This window comes from Enhydra lutris, unplaced genomic scaffold, assembly GCF_002288905.1.
Source record: "Enhydra lutris kenyoni isolate GAN:26980312 unplaced genomic scaffold, ASM228890v2 scaffoldscaffold79, whole genome shotgun sequence".
In the NCBI taxonomy this organism is placed as follows: domain Eukaryota; kingdom Metazoa; phylum Chordata; class Mammalia; order Carnivora; family Mustelidae; genus Enhydra; species Enhydra lutris.
In genome coordinates this window covers 7,715,963-7,731,379 of record NW_019154163.1, presented here as the reverse complement: position 1 = coordinate 7,731,379, position 15,417 = coordinate 7,715,963, and the positions used below count along the sequence as shown (strand labels likewise).

General features: G+C 46.6%; 1 protein-coding gene across 1 annotated transcript in view; it reads left to right on the top strand.

The window, feature by feature from the left end:
• Positions 1 to 1,224: 1,224 nt before the first annotated feature.
• Positions 1,225 to 15,417, top strand: part of LOC111160922 (solute carrier family 16 member 2) — a 128,722-nt gene continuing 114,529 nt past the window's right edge. The window contains exon 1 of the mRNA XM_022524308.1: positions 1,225 to 1,747. Coding sequence (XP_022380016.1) covers positions 1,324 to 1,747 — 424 coding nt within the window. The 5' untranslated portion in view covers positions 1,225 to 1,323. The remainder of the gene's footprint in view (positions 1,748 to 15,417) is intronic.

The window sequence follows — 15,417 nt, the reverse complement described above, 5'->3', positions numbered from 1 at the left end:
GCAGATCGCCCATCCCGCCTCCTGGGAACGGTGCACTCCCCGGGGAGCAAATCTCCCTTTCCCTCCCGGGGCTGGGGCCTTAGTCTGGGACATTCAGCGAGACTCTCACGTCTCTAAGCCCGAGGTGGGCGGAAGGGGGCGGTGGGTGCTGGAACTACACCCTCTGCAAGCGGCTCCGTGGAGTCCGCAGGGCCGGAAGATCGGCCGTTGCCCAACTGGCGGCTTGACCTGGCCTCCACTTCTAGTTCCCCACTAAGGGATAGAGAGCCGGGAGGAGCCTAAGCTGATCTTAGACTCCCGCCCCGCTCGGGGCCCGGCCCCCTCCGGTGTCACTGCACCTCCCTCCCTTCCTGGCCCAGCCCCCGGCCCAGACCCGGCCCTCCACCGCTCCTCTGGGCTCCAGGTTGGCGCAAACAAAACCCTGATTGACTGCCCGGAGGGGCGGGCCTCGCTGCCGGGCTGTCTCCTCCCCTTCGCGCCCCAGCCGGGGATTTGCTGGCAAGGGGGGGGGCGAGGGGGGGGGGCCGGGGGGGGGGGGGGTGGGGGGTGGGGGTGGTTGAGCAAGACTCTGGAAGGCTGAGTACCCTGCTCGAAAAGATTTTGCCCACCTTCTGTCTGAGGTCTGGGGGTTTCCCCTCTAGGTCCCTCTCCCCAAGCCCAAGTGTGGGACAAAGAAATTTCTGAGGGCAGAGTGGGGTCTTTCACAGTCCAGCTCTTGTCCTGGGGTCCTCGGAGCCACCTCAGTTCCAGGCTGCTTGTGAGGAAGAAGGGAGTGGTAGAAACGGACAGTTGGGTCTTGCCTGGAAATTCTGGGTTGACCAATGCGTTTTGGAGAAGGCAGGGGGAACAAGATAGATAGTGGAAAAACCATTTAAACTCTCCTTCTACTGGATATCTGGACAAGGAGGACAGGATTCAGTAGTTTGGAAAGGAAGTTGAGGTACGGAGCAGTGGCTAGAGTAGGTAGGCAAGTGTGGGGAGCAGGAAGGGCTAGGGAGAAGAGCAAGGCTGTAGCGGCTGCCTGTTGAGGGAGGAAGGGGGGGAGAAGAGGAGGGGGAGGAGAGAGATGACATGGGGAGAGCAGAAGGGGGGTTGGACGTGGGAGGAGGAGGAGAGGACTCGAGGGACCGTCTGTCGCGGGACAGGCGGGCCAGCTGGGGCGCGGAGCCGGGAGGAGGAGGCAGCGGCAGCAGCAGGGCTCGGAGCAGCAGCAGCAGCAGCAGCAGCAGCAGCAGCAGCAGCAGCAGCAGCCGCCGCCGCAGAAACAAGTACCAGCCACACAGCGGCTCCTCCCGCCGGAGCAGCCACAGTCCCCCTGCCGAGATGGCGCTGCAAAGCCCAGCGAGCAAGGAAGCCAAGGGGCCCTGGCGGGAGGCAGACCAGGAACAGCAGGAGTGGGTGGGTAGCCCCGAGCCAGAGCCCGAGCCTGAGCCGGTGCCAGTGCCTCCACCCGAGCGGCAGCCGGAGCCACAGCCAGAGCCACAGCCCCTACCGGACCCTGCACTCCTGCGGGAGTTGGAATTTGAGCCAGAGCCAGTGCATGAATCCAAGTCCACGCCCACCGTGGAGACCCGCGGCACTGAGCGCGGCTTTCAGCCCCCCGAAGGTGGCTTTGGCTGGATGGTGGTCTTCGCTGCCACCTGGTGCAACGGCTCCATCTTTGGCATCCAGAACTCTTTTGGGATCCTCTACTCCATGCTGCTGCAGGAGGAAAGAGAGAAAAATCGCCAAGTGGAGTTCCAAGCAGGTTAGTGGCCCCGCGCGCCCCTCCTGGCATTCTGGGCAAGGGTGTCCTCCGCTCCCACCGCCGCCAACTCCTGACCTCTGGGTCGGAGTCGCCCCTCCAGCTTTCTGCTTCGACTCCTCCCCCCTTGTCTCAGGGCCCAAGGCGCTGCTAAGGCGAAGGTTGCGGGGCTCTGGGCACCCTTACCTTCGGAGACTAGGCGCAAGACGTCCCTTGGGTGGGACCTGGGTATTCACTGATCACAGGCAAGGGATGAACTTTTTGGCCTGGTTCAAATCCAGACGCACTTTTTTTTTTCTTCCGTATGCTGACCATGTGTAGTGCGGGAAAATATTTGCATTTTTGTTGTTGTTGTTGTTGCTGTTTGTTTGTTTGTTGTTTGTTTTGGAGGCGGCGCGAAGTCATGGAGAGAGGAGAAGAGTTGGGAGGCTGGGAGGGCTTTGAGAGAAATTCCGTACTGCGGATCTCCGCAGCAGCCCCTGCTCCTGTACAACAGGGAACGGAGGTGTTTTCTGTCAAAAACACTTTAGGAATCCTGGTGACTGAGCGAAGAGTCAAATACAAGGCAGGCGTGTGTGTCTGCTGGAGAGAGAGAGGGGGAGGGAGGGAGAGAGAGTGAGGTGTGTGCGCGTTGCTTTGCTTGAGGTGGTTATGGCCCAGCCAGGCCAGGTAGTCCTCTAGACCACTCTGAGGGAGTGAGCAGATCTCTGTGCCCTCTGAGCTGAACCCCAAAGCAAGCAGGGAGGGGGGTCTCCGAGGTCTCCTGCCAGAGGAGTGTAAGGCAGCTGGCAGGCTGGGCCCTGAGACTTACTCCAAGCTGCCCCCAACCTGAGCCTTGCCCTCCCTGGGCACCAGAGTCTCTCCACTATCTTCGGGATGCCTTCTGCCAGAATGCCGGCCTTGACCTCTCCCACTTTCCCCGTGGGGAAAGTCTTCTTCCCTAAGACAGGCAGGGCTGTGGGGTGCATAACCTTTGCTCTCTAGGCCTGTGGCCCTAAGACTGCAACCTTACATTCTCTAAGCACAGAATCTGCCCAAGGCCCTGAAGTCGGAGGAGCTATCCTGTTTTCTCAGAAAGCCAAATGGCGATGCCCCACAGCAGTTCTGATGAGGAGTCTAGGGAGGGAGCGAGGGACTTGGGATGCCCTCTACCTGTAAGCTCTCTCCTTCTGTGGCTCTTTAGGACAGAATCACTGTCAGCTGGGACTCTGTGGCTTTTCATAGTATTGCCCTGGGGCTGAAGGTTTCCCTCATCTCACCACCCCAAGACCTACTTCTGCTGCCCCCCTGGGGGGGCCTTGGGATTATTTATTGAACATAGAAACCTTGAATCTAGGGTGTCCACCTGTGGATTCCCCTGGGCCCTTGAACAGCCACTCCTACCTTGCTCTGAACCAATGACCCCACCCTTTTTAAAGTTTGCAGTTTCACTGCCTTTGAAGAAGAGGATTGGGGTACCTCTTGGTACATCTTGTGACCCATTGGCACCACAATATGCGGGTCCCACTTGAAAATTAGAATGTGCCTCAGTGGCTGTCCAGAGCAGAGACTGCCCAGGCCACACTGGTGCCCAAGTGTAGGGGGTCCCTGGACTGTGTGAAATAACTTCTGGGAGTAAGGTCACTGCCATACTCACCCCTGGGACTACCTTTTCCTTGCTTTGATGCAGTTCAGGGGCTTTTGTGAAGGCAGCCAGCGTAAGGCCTCTGCCTGTTGCCTAGGTTACCTAGGATGGCACCTGCTGAGCATTGCTCTGTGGTTGAAGGCAGGCTGTTGGCCTTCAGATTCAGTGGCAAAGTCTGGGTGAAACTTCATGGGAGGTAGTGGGGGATGGGCTGAAGCTAGGCCCCAGTATTCATGTGGTGTGAGCAGGCCTAGAGCTGGGCCTTTCAGAATATGTAATAAAACTTGGAAAAACCACTACTTTACCAGGAAGAGGTTTACTGCTGGGGAACAAACTTCAAAGTAGGTGATCATAGGGGACTCAGGGGGAGGGCTGGCTGGGACTTTCCGGTCAAGACCTCACAGTGCAGCTGGGAAAGAGGGGGGGCACAGTGGGCTGTGCAGAGGTGTGGCTGGTGTGTATTCTGACACAGACTAGGTCCATTGAAGGGCTGGGTCTACTGGTTTAAATTATGGTGAGTATAGGTCAGGAAGGGACAGAAAGGAATTTGGTATGTCCCTAGGGTCTCAGAATACTTTGGCTTGGGTCCTTGCTGTGGTGTATCTTGAATTCATGAAAGTTATTTTTGATACTGGATGCTCTTGAGAACACCTCAGTTTTTATTTTGAAAAGGTCAAGAATACCCCACTACATTCCTGAGCTCCTAGAAAATCTCATCCTTAGCACTACCTTTCTTGGGCCCCTCAGCTTTCCCAAGCAACCATTCAGATCCTGAGATTCCAAAAATGTCTCTGCCTCCACATGCTTTCTGCAATTTACTCAAAATTTCTGGGCACATGGGTGGCTTGGTTGTTGGGCGTCTGCCTTCAGTGTCCCCGCATCAGGCTCTCTGCTTAGCTGGAAGCCTGCTTCTCCCTCCCCCGCTCCCTCTGCTTGTATTCTCTCTCTCTGTGTGTCAAATAAATGAATAAATAAATAAAGTCTTAAAAAAATTTCCCAGCAACCTGTGCCACAGCACTGGTGTCTCAAAGGGATAGAAGAAGCTGGTAGAAGCTTGCTAAAATGTTTATGAGCCAGTATTTGCCTAATAGCCATTCTGGGGAACATGGAACATATACCCCCATAGTCAAGGAGGTTGGTGCATTATGTATTTCTATTAATGTGGTGCATTGTCCATTTCTATTAATGTTTGATATGACTTTCATCTCTAAAAATCTATGAACTTAATGTTTGGAGGCATCCCACAACCCAGATTCTCTTTGGCTAGGCCTAATATCTTTGCAGTTGTAAAGCAGCCACTGATTGGTTTTATGAGTCTTAGGTTCTGGATAATTGGCACTGTTATGAGGGAGCCCTAGCAAAAGGTGGTTTTGGTATTTGGGGGCTAGCTCCACATCAAAGGAGTCTCTGGGCATGGGGAAAAGCCATGGAAAGTAGAAGAGAAGTGGAATTCAGGCCATTCTAGAGCATGCAATGTACAATTTTATGTATATTCTGTGATGTATACAGTTCTGTGGTGGCACTAACAGTGTATCTTGTGCCTTCTATTCACCTGTTTTTGAAGGGATGCCAACGTCCCCTGGGTCCTATGCCTGGGAGGAATGGCAGGCAAAAGGTTCCTTAGATGGAGGCAAGTGACCAAGATCTGGTTTAGAGGAAAAAGGAAAAAATCAGGAGAGAGGTGGACCTATACTTTTTGCAGAGCTTGTAGAAAATTTGGGAGTTCCCCTGCTCAGACCAAGCAGCAGACAGGACAGGGCAGCCAGGCAACCTGATGGAAAGTATAGCATGGCTTTCTGGTTGAGCTTTCCTACAAGCTCTGCAAAAAGTATGGGCTCATTTCTCTCCTGATCTTTTCCTTCCTCCCCCTTAACCAGACCTTGGTCAGTTGCCTCCATCTCAGGACCATTTTGCCTGCCATTCCTTTCAGGTATAGAACCCAGGGGAAGTTGACTTTTGGAGGAAAGAGGGTAAAGAGGAACAAGGTATCATTGGTTGTGGGCCCCAGGTCATAATTGGAATCCTAAGTGGGTTGGAGCTGGGGAAGTCTTAGGGTTGGGGATCCAGAGGATAAGGTAGACCAAGCTAGAGTTCGTAACATTAGCTTCAAGCCTAGGTCTTTTTAAATGAGCTCCAGAGTAAACCCATTACTCTGCACTTTCCACCTTGACTGCCAGTCTAGCACTGAGCCATAAGATATGATGGGAGGCATCTTTTGTTGGATAGTTTATAAGCATGGCCCTTGCAGGCTCCTAGGTAGGAGGATGGAGACTAAGGATCTCACCACCCATGGAAAGGGACAATGGTCAGAAAAGTTTACTAGTGGGCACAAGATAGTTCAGACTCATGGATCACTCAAATGGAGACAGAATTTTCTAGGCATGGGGAAAATGGAACACTATGTATTTAGACAGAGAGTTCCAATGATGGGCTGGATCAAAAGCAGGGTAGGCTATATTTCTCTTCCCCATCTTAGGGCCTTTCATTACTTGGTTCAGTGTCTCACTGGGATGACCACTAAATTGCCTAGTTTAGGAACCAGGTATTTTGGGGGCAAATCTTCCAGGGTCTTGCTTTTGTCTGAAGGCTTTTGCCTACTGTCCAGATAAACTTGATTAGGTTGCCTTAGAATTTGCAATGGAGCTTTGGGCCACAGGGCCATTGGTCAGGTATCATTCAAGTAACTCTTCTGCCCTCTTTCCAGCCAAACTGGGTGCCAAACTAGGATCTTGACTCATATCGGAAAGGATAAGAAGGAGAGGTTGGGGTATTTGGAAGCCAACTGGGAGGATGCTTGCTTTAGCTAGAGTAGCTGGTTGAGGCTGGATCCCTGGCTCGCTGTCCAGTGGCCTCAAATGCTCATTCTGAATATAAATCTGTACCCCAAAAGTGCTGGTGATCTTAGTAATACCAGCTAGACAGTGACTAGGAGTTGGACAACTTGTGCCCCTGACAGGCTCTGTGACTTTGAGCAGGTATTTTACCTCTCCGTACTTCAGTTTATCTATTTGAAAAATGAACGGGTTTGACTAGATGAACTTTATACCTCTGTGATTTTGTCCTTCTAGAATTATGTGATAGTTTATTCTTTACTATTCACTTGGCATACATTTTGACTCATTCAGACAAAGTGGAAATTTGTTAATCTGCCTGAATGAAGATGTAGACAGTTTGAAGAGATTGGGGAAACAATGAAAAAAATAGATATTATTTTCCCATGTCATATGTATTTAGAGATTATAGGGCTGCTTATATATACCATTGTGGTTGAAAAGATCCACTCCTTTTTGCCAAGTGTGTAAGGGCAACACTGGATAAGCAACTGCTTCTCCCAGAATGCCCTGCTCAGTATGGAACTGGGCCCCCAAGAAAATTCCCTCAACTTGGCTGGCTTCGAGCTAGCAGAATGGGTCTTGATGCTACTGTTTCCAATCATTTGAGCCTATTCCTAACAAGCATTAAACTATAAGCATTTCCTGAAACCTCAGTTTGGACCCTTCTCCTGAAACTTAACTTCCTACAGCTCATTCTTATTTCCCAGAAATGTATGCTTCCTATGACCTTGGTCTGCTGTTACTTCAGGATAGAAGAGCACACTAAGATTCCTAAATGTGACATAGTGGCTTTCTTCAGGGGGCTTCAGACAGGGCATCTTTATAACTGGGTTAGAGCTGCTGGCTCAGTCCCACTGTGGATGGGTGTGGGAGGACTGCTGTTTCAATCCTAGAGGAGGCCCTACTGGGTATCCACAATCCCTGGTCAACTTCAGCTTCACTCAGGGCTTAGCTGAGAGTGTGACTACTGAAGTACCAGACATAGAACTCTATCTCATTTCCCCCTAAATTTATACTTGCTTGTCATTGTAAACATTTCCCCCAGGGCCATGAAGAATAAACAAGCAGCTGGACTATCAACATTTGCAGAAATATGTAAAATATGACTTCTTGACCTTTTGAACAGACCAGTTTCCCAAGAGGGTATACTGCTTTTACCACCAGCATCTTTTTGTTGTGTTGCCTTTTGAAAGGAAATAATCATTTACTCTTTTCAGATTGTGTAAAAGATGGAGTGAACTTTCTTGCCTAAAGGAACTTTCTCACTTGGGATTCAATTAGCAAACCTTAGAGAAAAGGCTTTATTCATAACACACACACACACACGCACCCCATACACCTCACCTGAAGCCATGGATTATGAAAGAAGTCTTTTCCCATCTGTTTATGGAATCAGGTTTAACATAATAGAGGCTTCTGTAGGGGTTATGGCAGACTAGCACAAAGGGCCCAGAATGAAAAACTTGTTAGGTGAGGGTGATGGAGAGGATGTGGCCAGCCTGTCTGTACGTCTTGGCCTGGACCCCTTTGAGCTCCCCAATACTGGAGCATGGAAACTTTGTAAGTTTCTGCTTCCATTCTTCTTTTTATCCTGAATCCCTCTTGGTACCCAAAGGTTACTGGGAAGAGGGTTTAGGATACTCCAGCCCTCTCCCATCTTAGGAATGACAGAGCACTAAGCCTAGTAGTGCTTAGTAGGACATTTAATTACCTACCTCGAAGGTGGGTGCTGTGGTTACTAATGTGAAATCACTTGGCACCTATTTGTGGGTGTTGAATGTGGCCTGTTTGGGTGCCTTGAGGAAGTATAAGCCTCTTCAACCTGGTAGTCTTGCCTACCTTTATCTTCTACTTTGCTCTAGCTTCTGGGGTTGAAAGGAGAAGAGGGATGAAATTAGCTGTCTTAACCATATTTTCCTGGATCCTTTCATTTTCATAGTCCATTTGTATCACCTTTGATAGCTATGCCATCCCCTTTCCTCACAGTATTGTTATCGTTCTTCTTCTTCTTTCTCTTGCTCAATTAAGGAACAACTGGAGTTTAAGATGTTGTACAGGCCCAACTCCTCCAGCCAGGATCTTGGCCAATCTCTACACATCCCACAGAGGCATCTCTTCTTTTTTCTCCTTTCTTCCCTCTCTCACTCTCTACTTTCTGGGGAAAGAGTGACTTTCTATGTGCATTCAAGAGTGTGGAAGTCATCACTTCTGGATTTTTGCAGTAAGATAGCTGCTATGAACCTGTTTTAGTCATTTCCACAACCTCTCTTTTCATAACCCTGAGACCCCAGCCAAGGAAATACTATTGTAGCAGGTCTTACCCAATTGTATTCAACAAATATCCTGGTCAGTTGCACCCGTTTCTCTTCAAGTCCTTACTTTTCTTGTTCTGTGCTAACTGATGCTCCAGAGATTTCAGATTGGTTTTCAGTAACTTCAGTGGTCCTGGGTAGAAAAGAAGTCTTCATTCTATTTTGAGTCCCACCATCTCTCTTCTTGCCAAAAAATACTACAGAATTGAATGTAGAGGAGTCAGAGAAGGAAGGAAGCAGACACCGAAGTCCTAACTAGAGTCAAAAGTACCTTCAGTGAGGGTAGAAAGAGAGGAAGTAAGGCTCCCAGGTTAGTTGCTTCCCTGCTTCTGCATAGCTGAAGGAAAAAGGGGATAGGAAATGTTGCTAAACAAACAGTCCTTACACAGTCTTTTTGCTCAGCCTATCCTGTGGATCTACCCACCCACCTTCTTATCCAGGCTGAAAGGGTATGTACATGCATCCATATGTCCAGGCCTGTGTGTACGTGTGTATGTATAGCCAGGCTTGTGATGTCTGTCTGAGCCAGTTAGCAGAGTTGCTTAGAACACAGCACTTATGAGGCTGAGATTACAGCCTCACTTGTTCAGGTCACTGAACTTCTCACAAAGAAAGGGTTCTTCTATTTGCCACCCATACCCTTCATGTGGTGTTGCCACTAATCCCAGGGGGACTGGCTAAAAGTATGGAGATGACTCCCTGTAAGCTCTCCCTGCCAGTTATTTTTATTATTACTATTACTACTATTATTATTATTTATTTAGCATTTTACAATTAAGTCTGTGCCAGCATTATATTAAATTCTTTACTTGTACCATTATTTCTGAACGACGCTATGAAATAGGTACCATTATTTTATCCATTTTGTAGATAAAAAGACAGAAGTTCAGAAGTTAAGTAACTTGCTTAAGCTCATATAGGAAATAATGGCAGAACTCGGATTTGAACACAGAGAATCTGAGTCCAGAATTCCTGCTTTTATATATCACCTAATACATAGTAAGGATGGGAAGAGGCAGCTACCAAGAAGACTGCTGCCAAGTTTTCCATTCCTGTAGCCTCAGGGCATCCTTATGACTAAGGAATAAAAAAAGATGGCCAAGAAAGGCTTTAGTAGAAGTCTGACAGTCTTGTGATGAATGATGTACTCCTCTAGCTACCCGTCTCACTCTACTCAGAGTCATGATCCCTGGGTACAAAAAGGACCATAGAAATGGTCTCTTCTTAACTGTTTAGCCTTCAGTGTTCTCATCTGCACAATGGAATTAACAATATTTTATAGGACTATGAAGTATCCAGTGAGGTTATGTATACAAAAGATTTTTGTAAACTGTGAAGGGGTTGGTGTTATTCTTATTCTTATTTTCAGTAACCTTTCCCAGCCCCTAGAAATTGAGTTGCTATACCTTTCTCTAAATGTTTCTGGAAGGGAAATCAATCCTCCTCTTCACATTACCTCCCCACTCAATCTCTTCCCCATATCCCCTCTGTATTATTCTGCAATTTGACTTGGGTGTCCTGTAGCTAAGGAATGGCTGTGTTTTCTTTGTTCCTAAGTTCTCTAAGAACCCATAGAAAGGAGGGGCCAGGTCCCAGGTCATATACACTCAAGGAAATAAGGCATGTTAAAATATTTACAGCACTTGGCAGGATCTCACAAACCTCCCTACAAGTCAAGGACTGAGTTTTTTGGTAGGAATTGCTAGGGATTGGGGGGTGGTGAGTGGTGGGTGAGGTTAGGGCTTCACTTCCTCCCGAGGGTCTCTCACAGAGCGTCTGTTCTCTTGCAGGTAGTGAGGAAGAAAGAAAGGGATATTTAGGGTCAGAAGGTCTGGGCCAGGGAACATTAAGCATAGAAGGGCCTTGCTCTTTTGTATTCAGTTTTGGAGTGGGCCTACTTCCTCGTGTTCTAAACAGGATAGTCCTGGAGAACAGAGGCCACAGAAGGCCAGAGGCTTGGAGGAAGATTGTAATAGCAGTTTTGAACAGGAATTTCAGCAACCACTTAGGGAGCCTCCATTAAGACCATCTAGTAGGCAAATCTGAATGGAAATGTTTCTCTTCTTTGTTGCAAACAACAAAACAAAATCTCCAAGCCCTTCTTTGAGACTAAGATTTCAAATGTAGTAGAATTCACCCTTTTGATTTTTGGTTATTTAGATGTCTGAGCTGGAAGGCATTTTGGAGACCATCTCATCCTACCCCATCTGGTTCCCGTTTTATAGGTAGAAAACTGAGATCTGGAAAGATGTGATCTCAATCAACATTATAGTCAGATGATTATAATGGAGATTGGTTTGTAAGAGTGATTGGGAAATGGATGCAAAGGATGGGGCTTTGGGCACCCTGGGAGGTCCCCAATCCAATTCACTGGCATACTGCCCCTTTCTCTCCCTGAACTTTTCCAAACTCAATCCCCAGACTCTATTTTGTGGAAAGAGATTGTATTGTGTTTTAATAAATGTAATTTTATTTATTTAATATGAGACCAAATTCAAGAGATGCAACACTGTAAAGTCTCTCTTTAACCCCTGTCTCCCAATTACCCTGTTCACCTCCTTAGAGGCCACCAGTGTTATCTGGTGTGTCCTTCCAGAGATATTCTGTATATGTACAAGCAATTGTTTGTGTGTGTGTGTGTGTGTATGTGTGTGTGTGTGTGTACACTCTATTTTTAAAATACAAATGGTAGCCCATACTTCATATTATCTTCTACCTTGCTTTTATACTTCAAAATATGTTTTGGATATTACTAAACATTAAATCCATAAAGTCCTCACTTTTTTATAATTGCACAGTATTCTATTATATGGGTATATTGTATTTTATTTAATCAACACTTTGCTAATAGGCATTAAAGCTGTTACATATCTTTGAATATAGGCTTTGGAATCAAACAGTGCTAAATTCAGTTAGTTACCACATGGCTGGCTTTGACAAAGTTTTTAGCTTCTTTTTTTTTTTAAAGATTTTATTTAGTTATTTATTTGACAGACAGAGATCACAAGTAGGCAGAGAGGCAGGCAGAGAGAGAGAGAGAGAGAGAGAGGGAAGCAGGCTCCCCGCTGAGCAGAGAGCCAGATGTGGGGCTCGATCCCAGGACCCTGGGATCATGACCTGAGCCGAAGGCAGAGGTTTTAACCCACTGAGCCACCCAGGCGCCCCACAAAGTTTTTAGCTTCTTAAAGTCTGAGTTTTCTCATGTATAAAATAGGGATAATAATAACATGTTTCATTATTGCTATGGAGATTAAATGAAATGAGGCATACAAAATACCTAGCATATAGCCAGGTACATACTAAATGTCCAATACATGTTAGTATTTTCCCTGCTCACAAACCTTTCCCATACCCTCTACCCAATTCAATTAATATTGGTTCAATTCAAGTCAATAAGTGTTTATTGTATGCAAGGCTGAACCATGGATGAGGCAAAGAAGGAAAAATCCCTCAAGAAGTTTATAATTTCTTTGCAAATACATAACATACCGAACAACTGCAGATTATTGCTAAGTAGTAAAAATATGTGTGTATACATATATATGTGTGTGTAAATATATATATATGTATATATGTATGTATATATATATATATATAATTGAATACCATTTTTGTGTGGTGATGTGGAAAGGGAGAGATGAGTGTGAGGAATCAAGAGGAATTGAGGGTTTGCTAGGAGAGTTGTAACTCAAAATAGGATTTAGTTAAGTGAAGAAGAGCCTATGAATTGGGCAGTGGCAGGATGAAGGTTGAGAATTGGACAGTTTGATTGTTGCTCAGAGTTTGGGTCTTTGCCCTCTCAGAGTCCAGTGAGTCACTGTTCCCCATTAGACCTTGACTCAGCAGGCAGGGTGGAATGGAGGGGCAGGAGGAGAGGAAGATACTGAGGACATTTGGAGGGAAGGGCACAGGGTGGGAGGATGTCTGGGCATTGGGCCATGGAATGAGGTGCCTGCAAATGGCTTGTGGCATAGCCTGCCCAACCTACACCACCTGTTCTTCCATGTCAGCAGTCCAGACACTTTGTCTGAGGTCCGAGGGGAGGGATAAAAGGATATGAGAACAGAAATGGCAACAGCTCTCAGCCCCTTACCCTGAGTCCCAAACAGATCTCCAGATGCTGTGAGCCCTAGGACAGTGGAAAACTACTGAGTGGTAACAATCCCCTCTGTGTATAGCACCTTGTAGTTTACATCTTAGTTGATGTTTATCCTTGCAACAGAGACAGTTATGAAATAAAATACTCAGTTGAATCTCATCATGTGACAACATCTTTAATCACAATAAGTGCTATGTTGAGGGGTTCTGGAAGATGGAAAGTCAATGTGGTTTGTATTTAGCTAGGGAAAAGTTCACAACAGGGAAGGACTATGTAGAGATTTGAATTCCTATTTTATAGTTTCAGAAAATGGAAAGCCAACTGAGGGCAAGTGAGTGGCTTAAAGTCAGACACTTAATATTTAGCAGAGCTAAGACTAAAATGCAGGTATCCTCATTTCACGGTCCATGGGGACAGATATGTAGGAGCTCCCTGAAAGGTGGAATAAAGCTGTCCCTAAACTTGATAGCAGCTTGAAGTTTAAGTGTATGGGTAAGAAGAAGTATGGTACAATGAAAAATAAATAATTGGGAGTCAAAAAGTTAAGGGAGATGGAAATGAGGGTCATGGAAGGAAGGATCTGGGCCTTGCTAAGTCTTGTTGGCTGGGATCAAGAAAGGTACTGGATTGGTAATCAGGAGACCTGGGTTCTGCTTCTAGCTCTGTTACTGGCTTTGTGACCCTGAAAAGTCCCTTCCTTTTCTCAGCCCCAATTTTTCCACTAATAAAATGAGAGTACTGGACCTCCCAAAGACTTAGTGCTTATAACCAATGGCTTCTATAAACCAAAGGGGTTTTGGGTGATGGGGAATGGTGAAGTAGTGAGTAAGAAAACAACTTCTCTGATGAAAATGGAAAACATTTCCTCCCAGATTTGAGAAGAGATGAGCTTTGGAAAGGGTAGCTATCCTGTGGTCTCCATCCTGTCTTGTCGGAGAATTACATCCAAAAGAAGCAAGAGAGAACATGTGTGCACAAGTAAGCAAGTGCCTCAATGCAAACTTGAGATTTGGTGGGACAGATTAGGATACACTGAGTCAACATGCCTGGAAATCTTTCCTGAATATTCTCTAATAAGATCACTTTCCTAAGATCTCGGCTTTATTTTTTAAAAGGGGGTTTGTGTCCTATGGGTGAAGTACCATTGAGAATTCTCCTTTCATGGAGCCTTCTTGAGTGAGCGCTAACTCTGGAGCCAAACTGCTTGAGTAAGTCCTGGCTCCACCATTTAGCTGCATCTCTAGGCAGGCCACTTAACATCTTTGTGTGGCTATGTCCTCATTTGTAAGAGGAGGATAATAAGAGTACTTACCTTATAGAGTTGTTAAATGAGTTATATATAGCTTGGAACAGTGTCTGGCACATGGTAAGTGCTGTATAAGCATTTGCTATTCTTATTATCTCACTAGAAGGGTAGTGTAACCCCAGGTGAGCCCAAGGGAGCTTAGCATTACTCAGTCAGGAATTCTGGGGGTAAACTTACTTTATCCAGGTACCATCTGGGCTACTCTAATGTTGGCCAAGCTCTGGACCAGATTAAAATCTTTAGAGGTCCTATGCACTATTTTTTTCAACTGCCAGCTTCTGAAACAATTCATTAAATCTATGTTTTTCTCATTTGGGGTGGCCCTGTTCCACTGGTGCCCTAAACTCATAACATTGCCCACATGTTGGGTAATGCTGCACTGACCACATCAACCTATAAGCTCCTCCCTGAGTTCTGGAGGGAACCAATGACCACAGGTGGTCTACACATCCACATACAACAGTTTTGAAACCTGAATAACTCCATCCACAACAGGGTGCTCTACAACCCACCTCCTAAAAATTTTGCTAAGATTCTGCCAAACACCATGACCTTCTTGCCAGTTGGGACCTCCCATCTTGTTACTTGGAAGGAGGGTTTATCTTTTGAGGCTAGGGGGAGAGAAGGACAAATGCCTGGAAGTCCCAATAGGGGCCCATGAAGGAATCTGTAAACATTAACAAGTTAAAATTTTGGTGACCAGTTGGAATGACTGAGCACAGTCATAGTAGCCTTGAAATGACTAGGAGACCATTCCTCCTCCCCTGAGCCCTGTCTTCAAGACCTTCAAATCAGTGATCCTGAAGCCTTGGAATCATTATCATTATCTCCATTGCTCTTGACCAGGTTCTAACCATCCAAATAGTAAACAACAGGATAGTGTGTGTTCCAGGACACACAGTAGTTTTTTGCCTTGACCTAGATTTTGCCTATGGAAAAACTAACCAAAAGCATGTTTTCTTTAGGTCTACAGGCCAACAAGCTGGAGGGACTTAGGGGTCAGGGTAAGGGAGGTTAGCAAAACCTCAGATGGACTTATTTGTTGCTTTGCCCTGGGATGGCAGTACTCACATTCAGGCTTAGCTAGACCTGTGCTACCTGCCTTCCTCACAGGATGTCTCAAACATGGAAGACTTAGGTAGAACCGGTCAGACCAGATGTTGGGAGCTTGTGGCTTTTAGGAAGAGGAAAGACTGAGAGCAAAGTGGAGAATAGAGGGTAAAAACCTACTGTCCTGGCTCTTAACTCCAGAAAGTACCCCCAGTAGACTCCAAAGTATCACCAGAGAGCATCTGCTCAAAAAGGCCATGGTTCATCTGTGTCCCATCCATGGACTTGGCTAGTGTCTTCAGGCAGGACCAGCAACCTGTAGACTATTCTTCAGACCATGGCTCAACAGAGAATAGCACTTGCCCTGGGGCCCTCTTTTTTTTTTCCCATGGAATTTGTTTTAGTACTAATAGAATCCCACCCTTGGGATGGGAGATCATACAGAAGA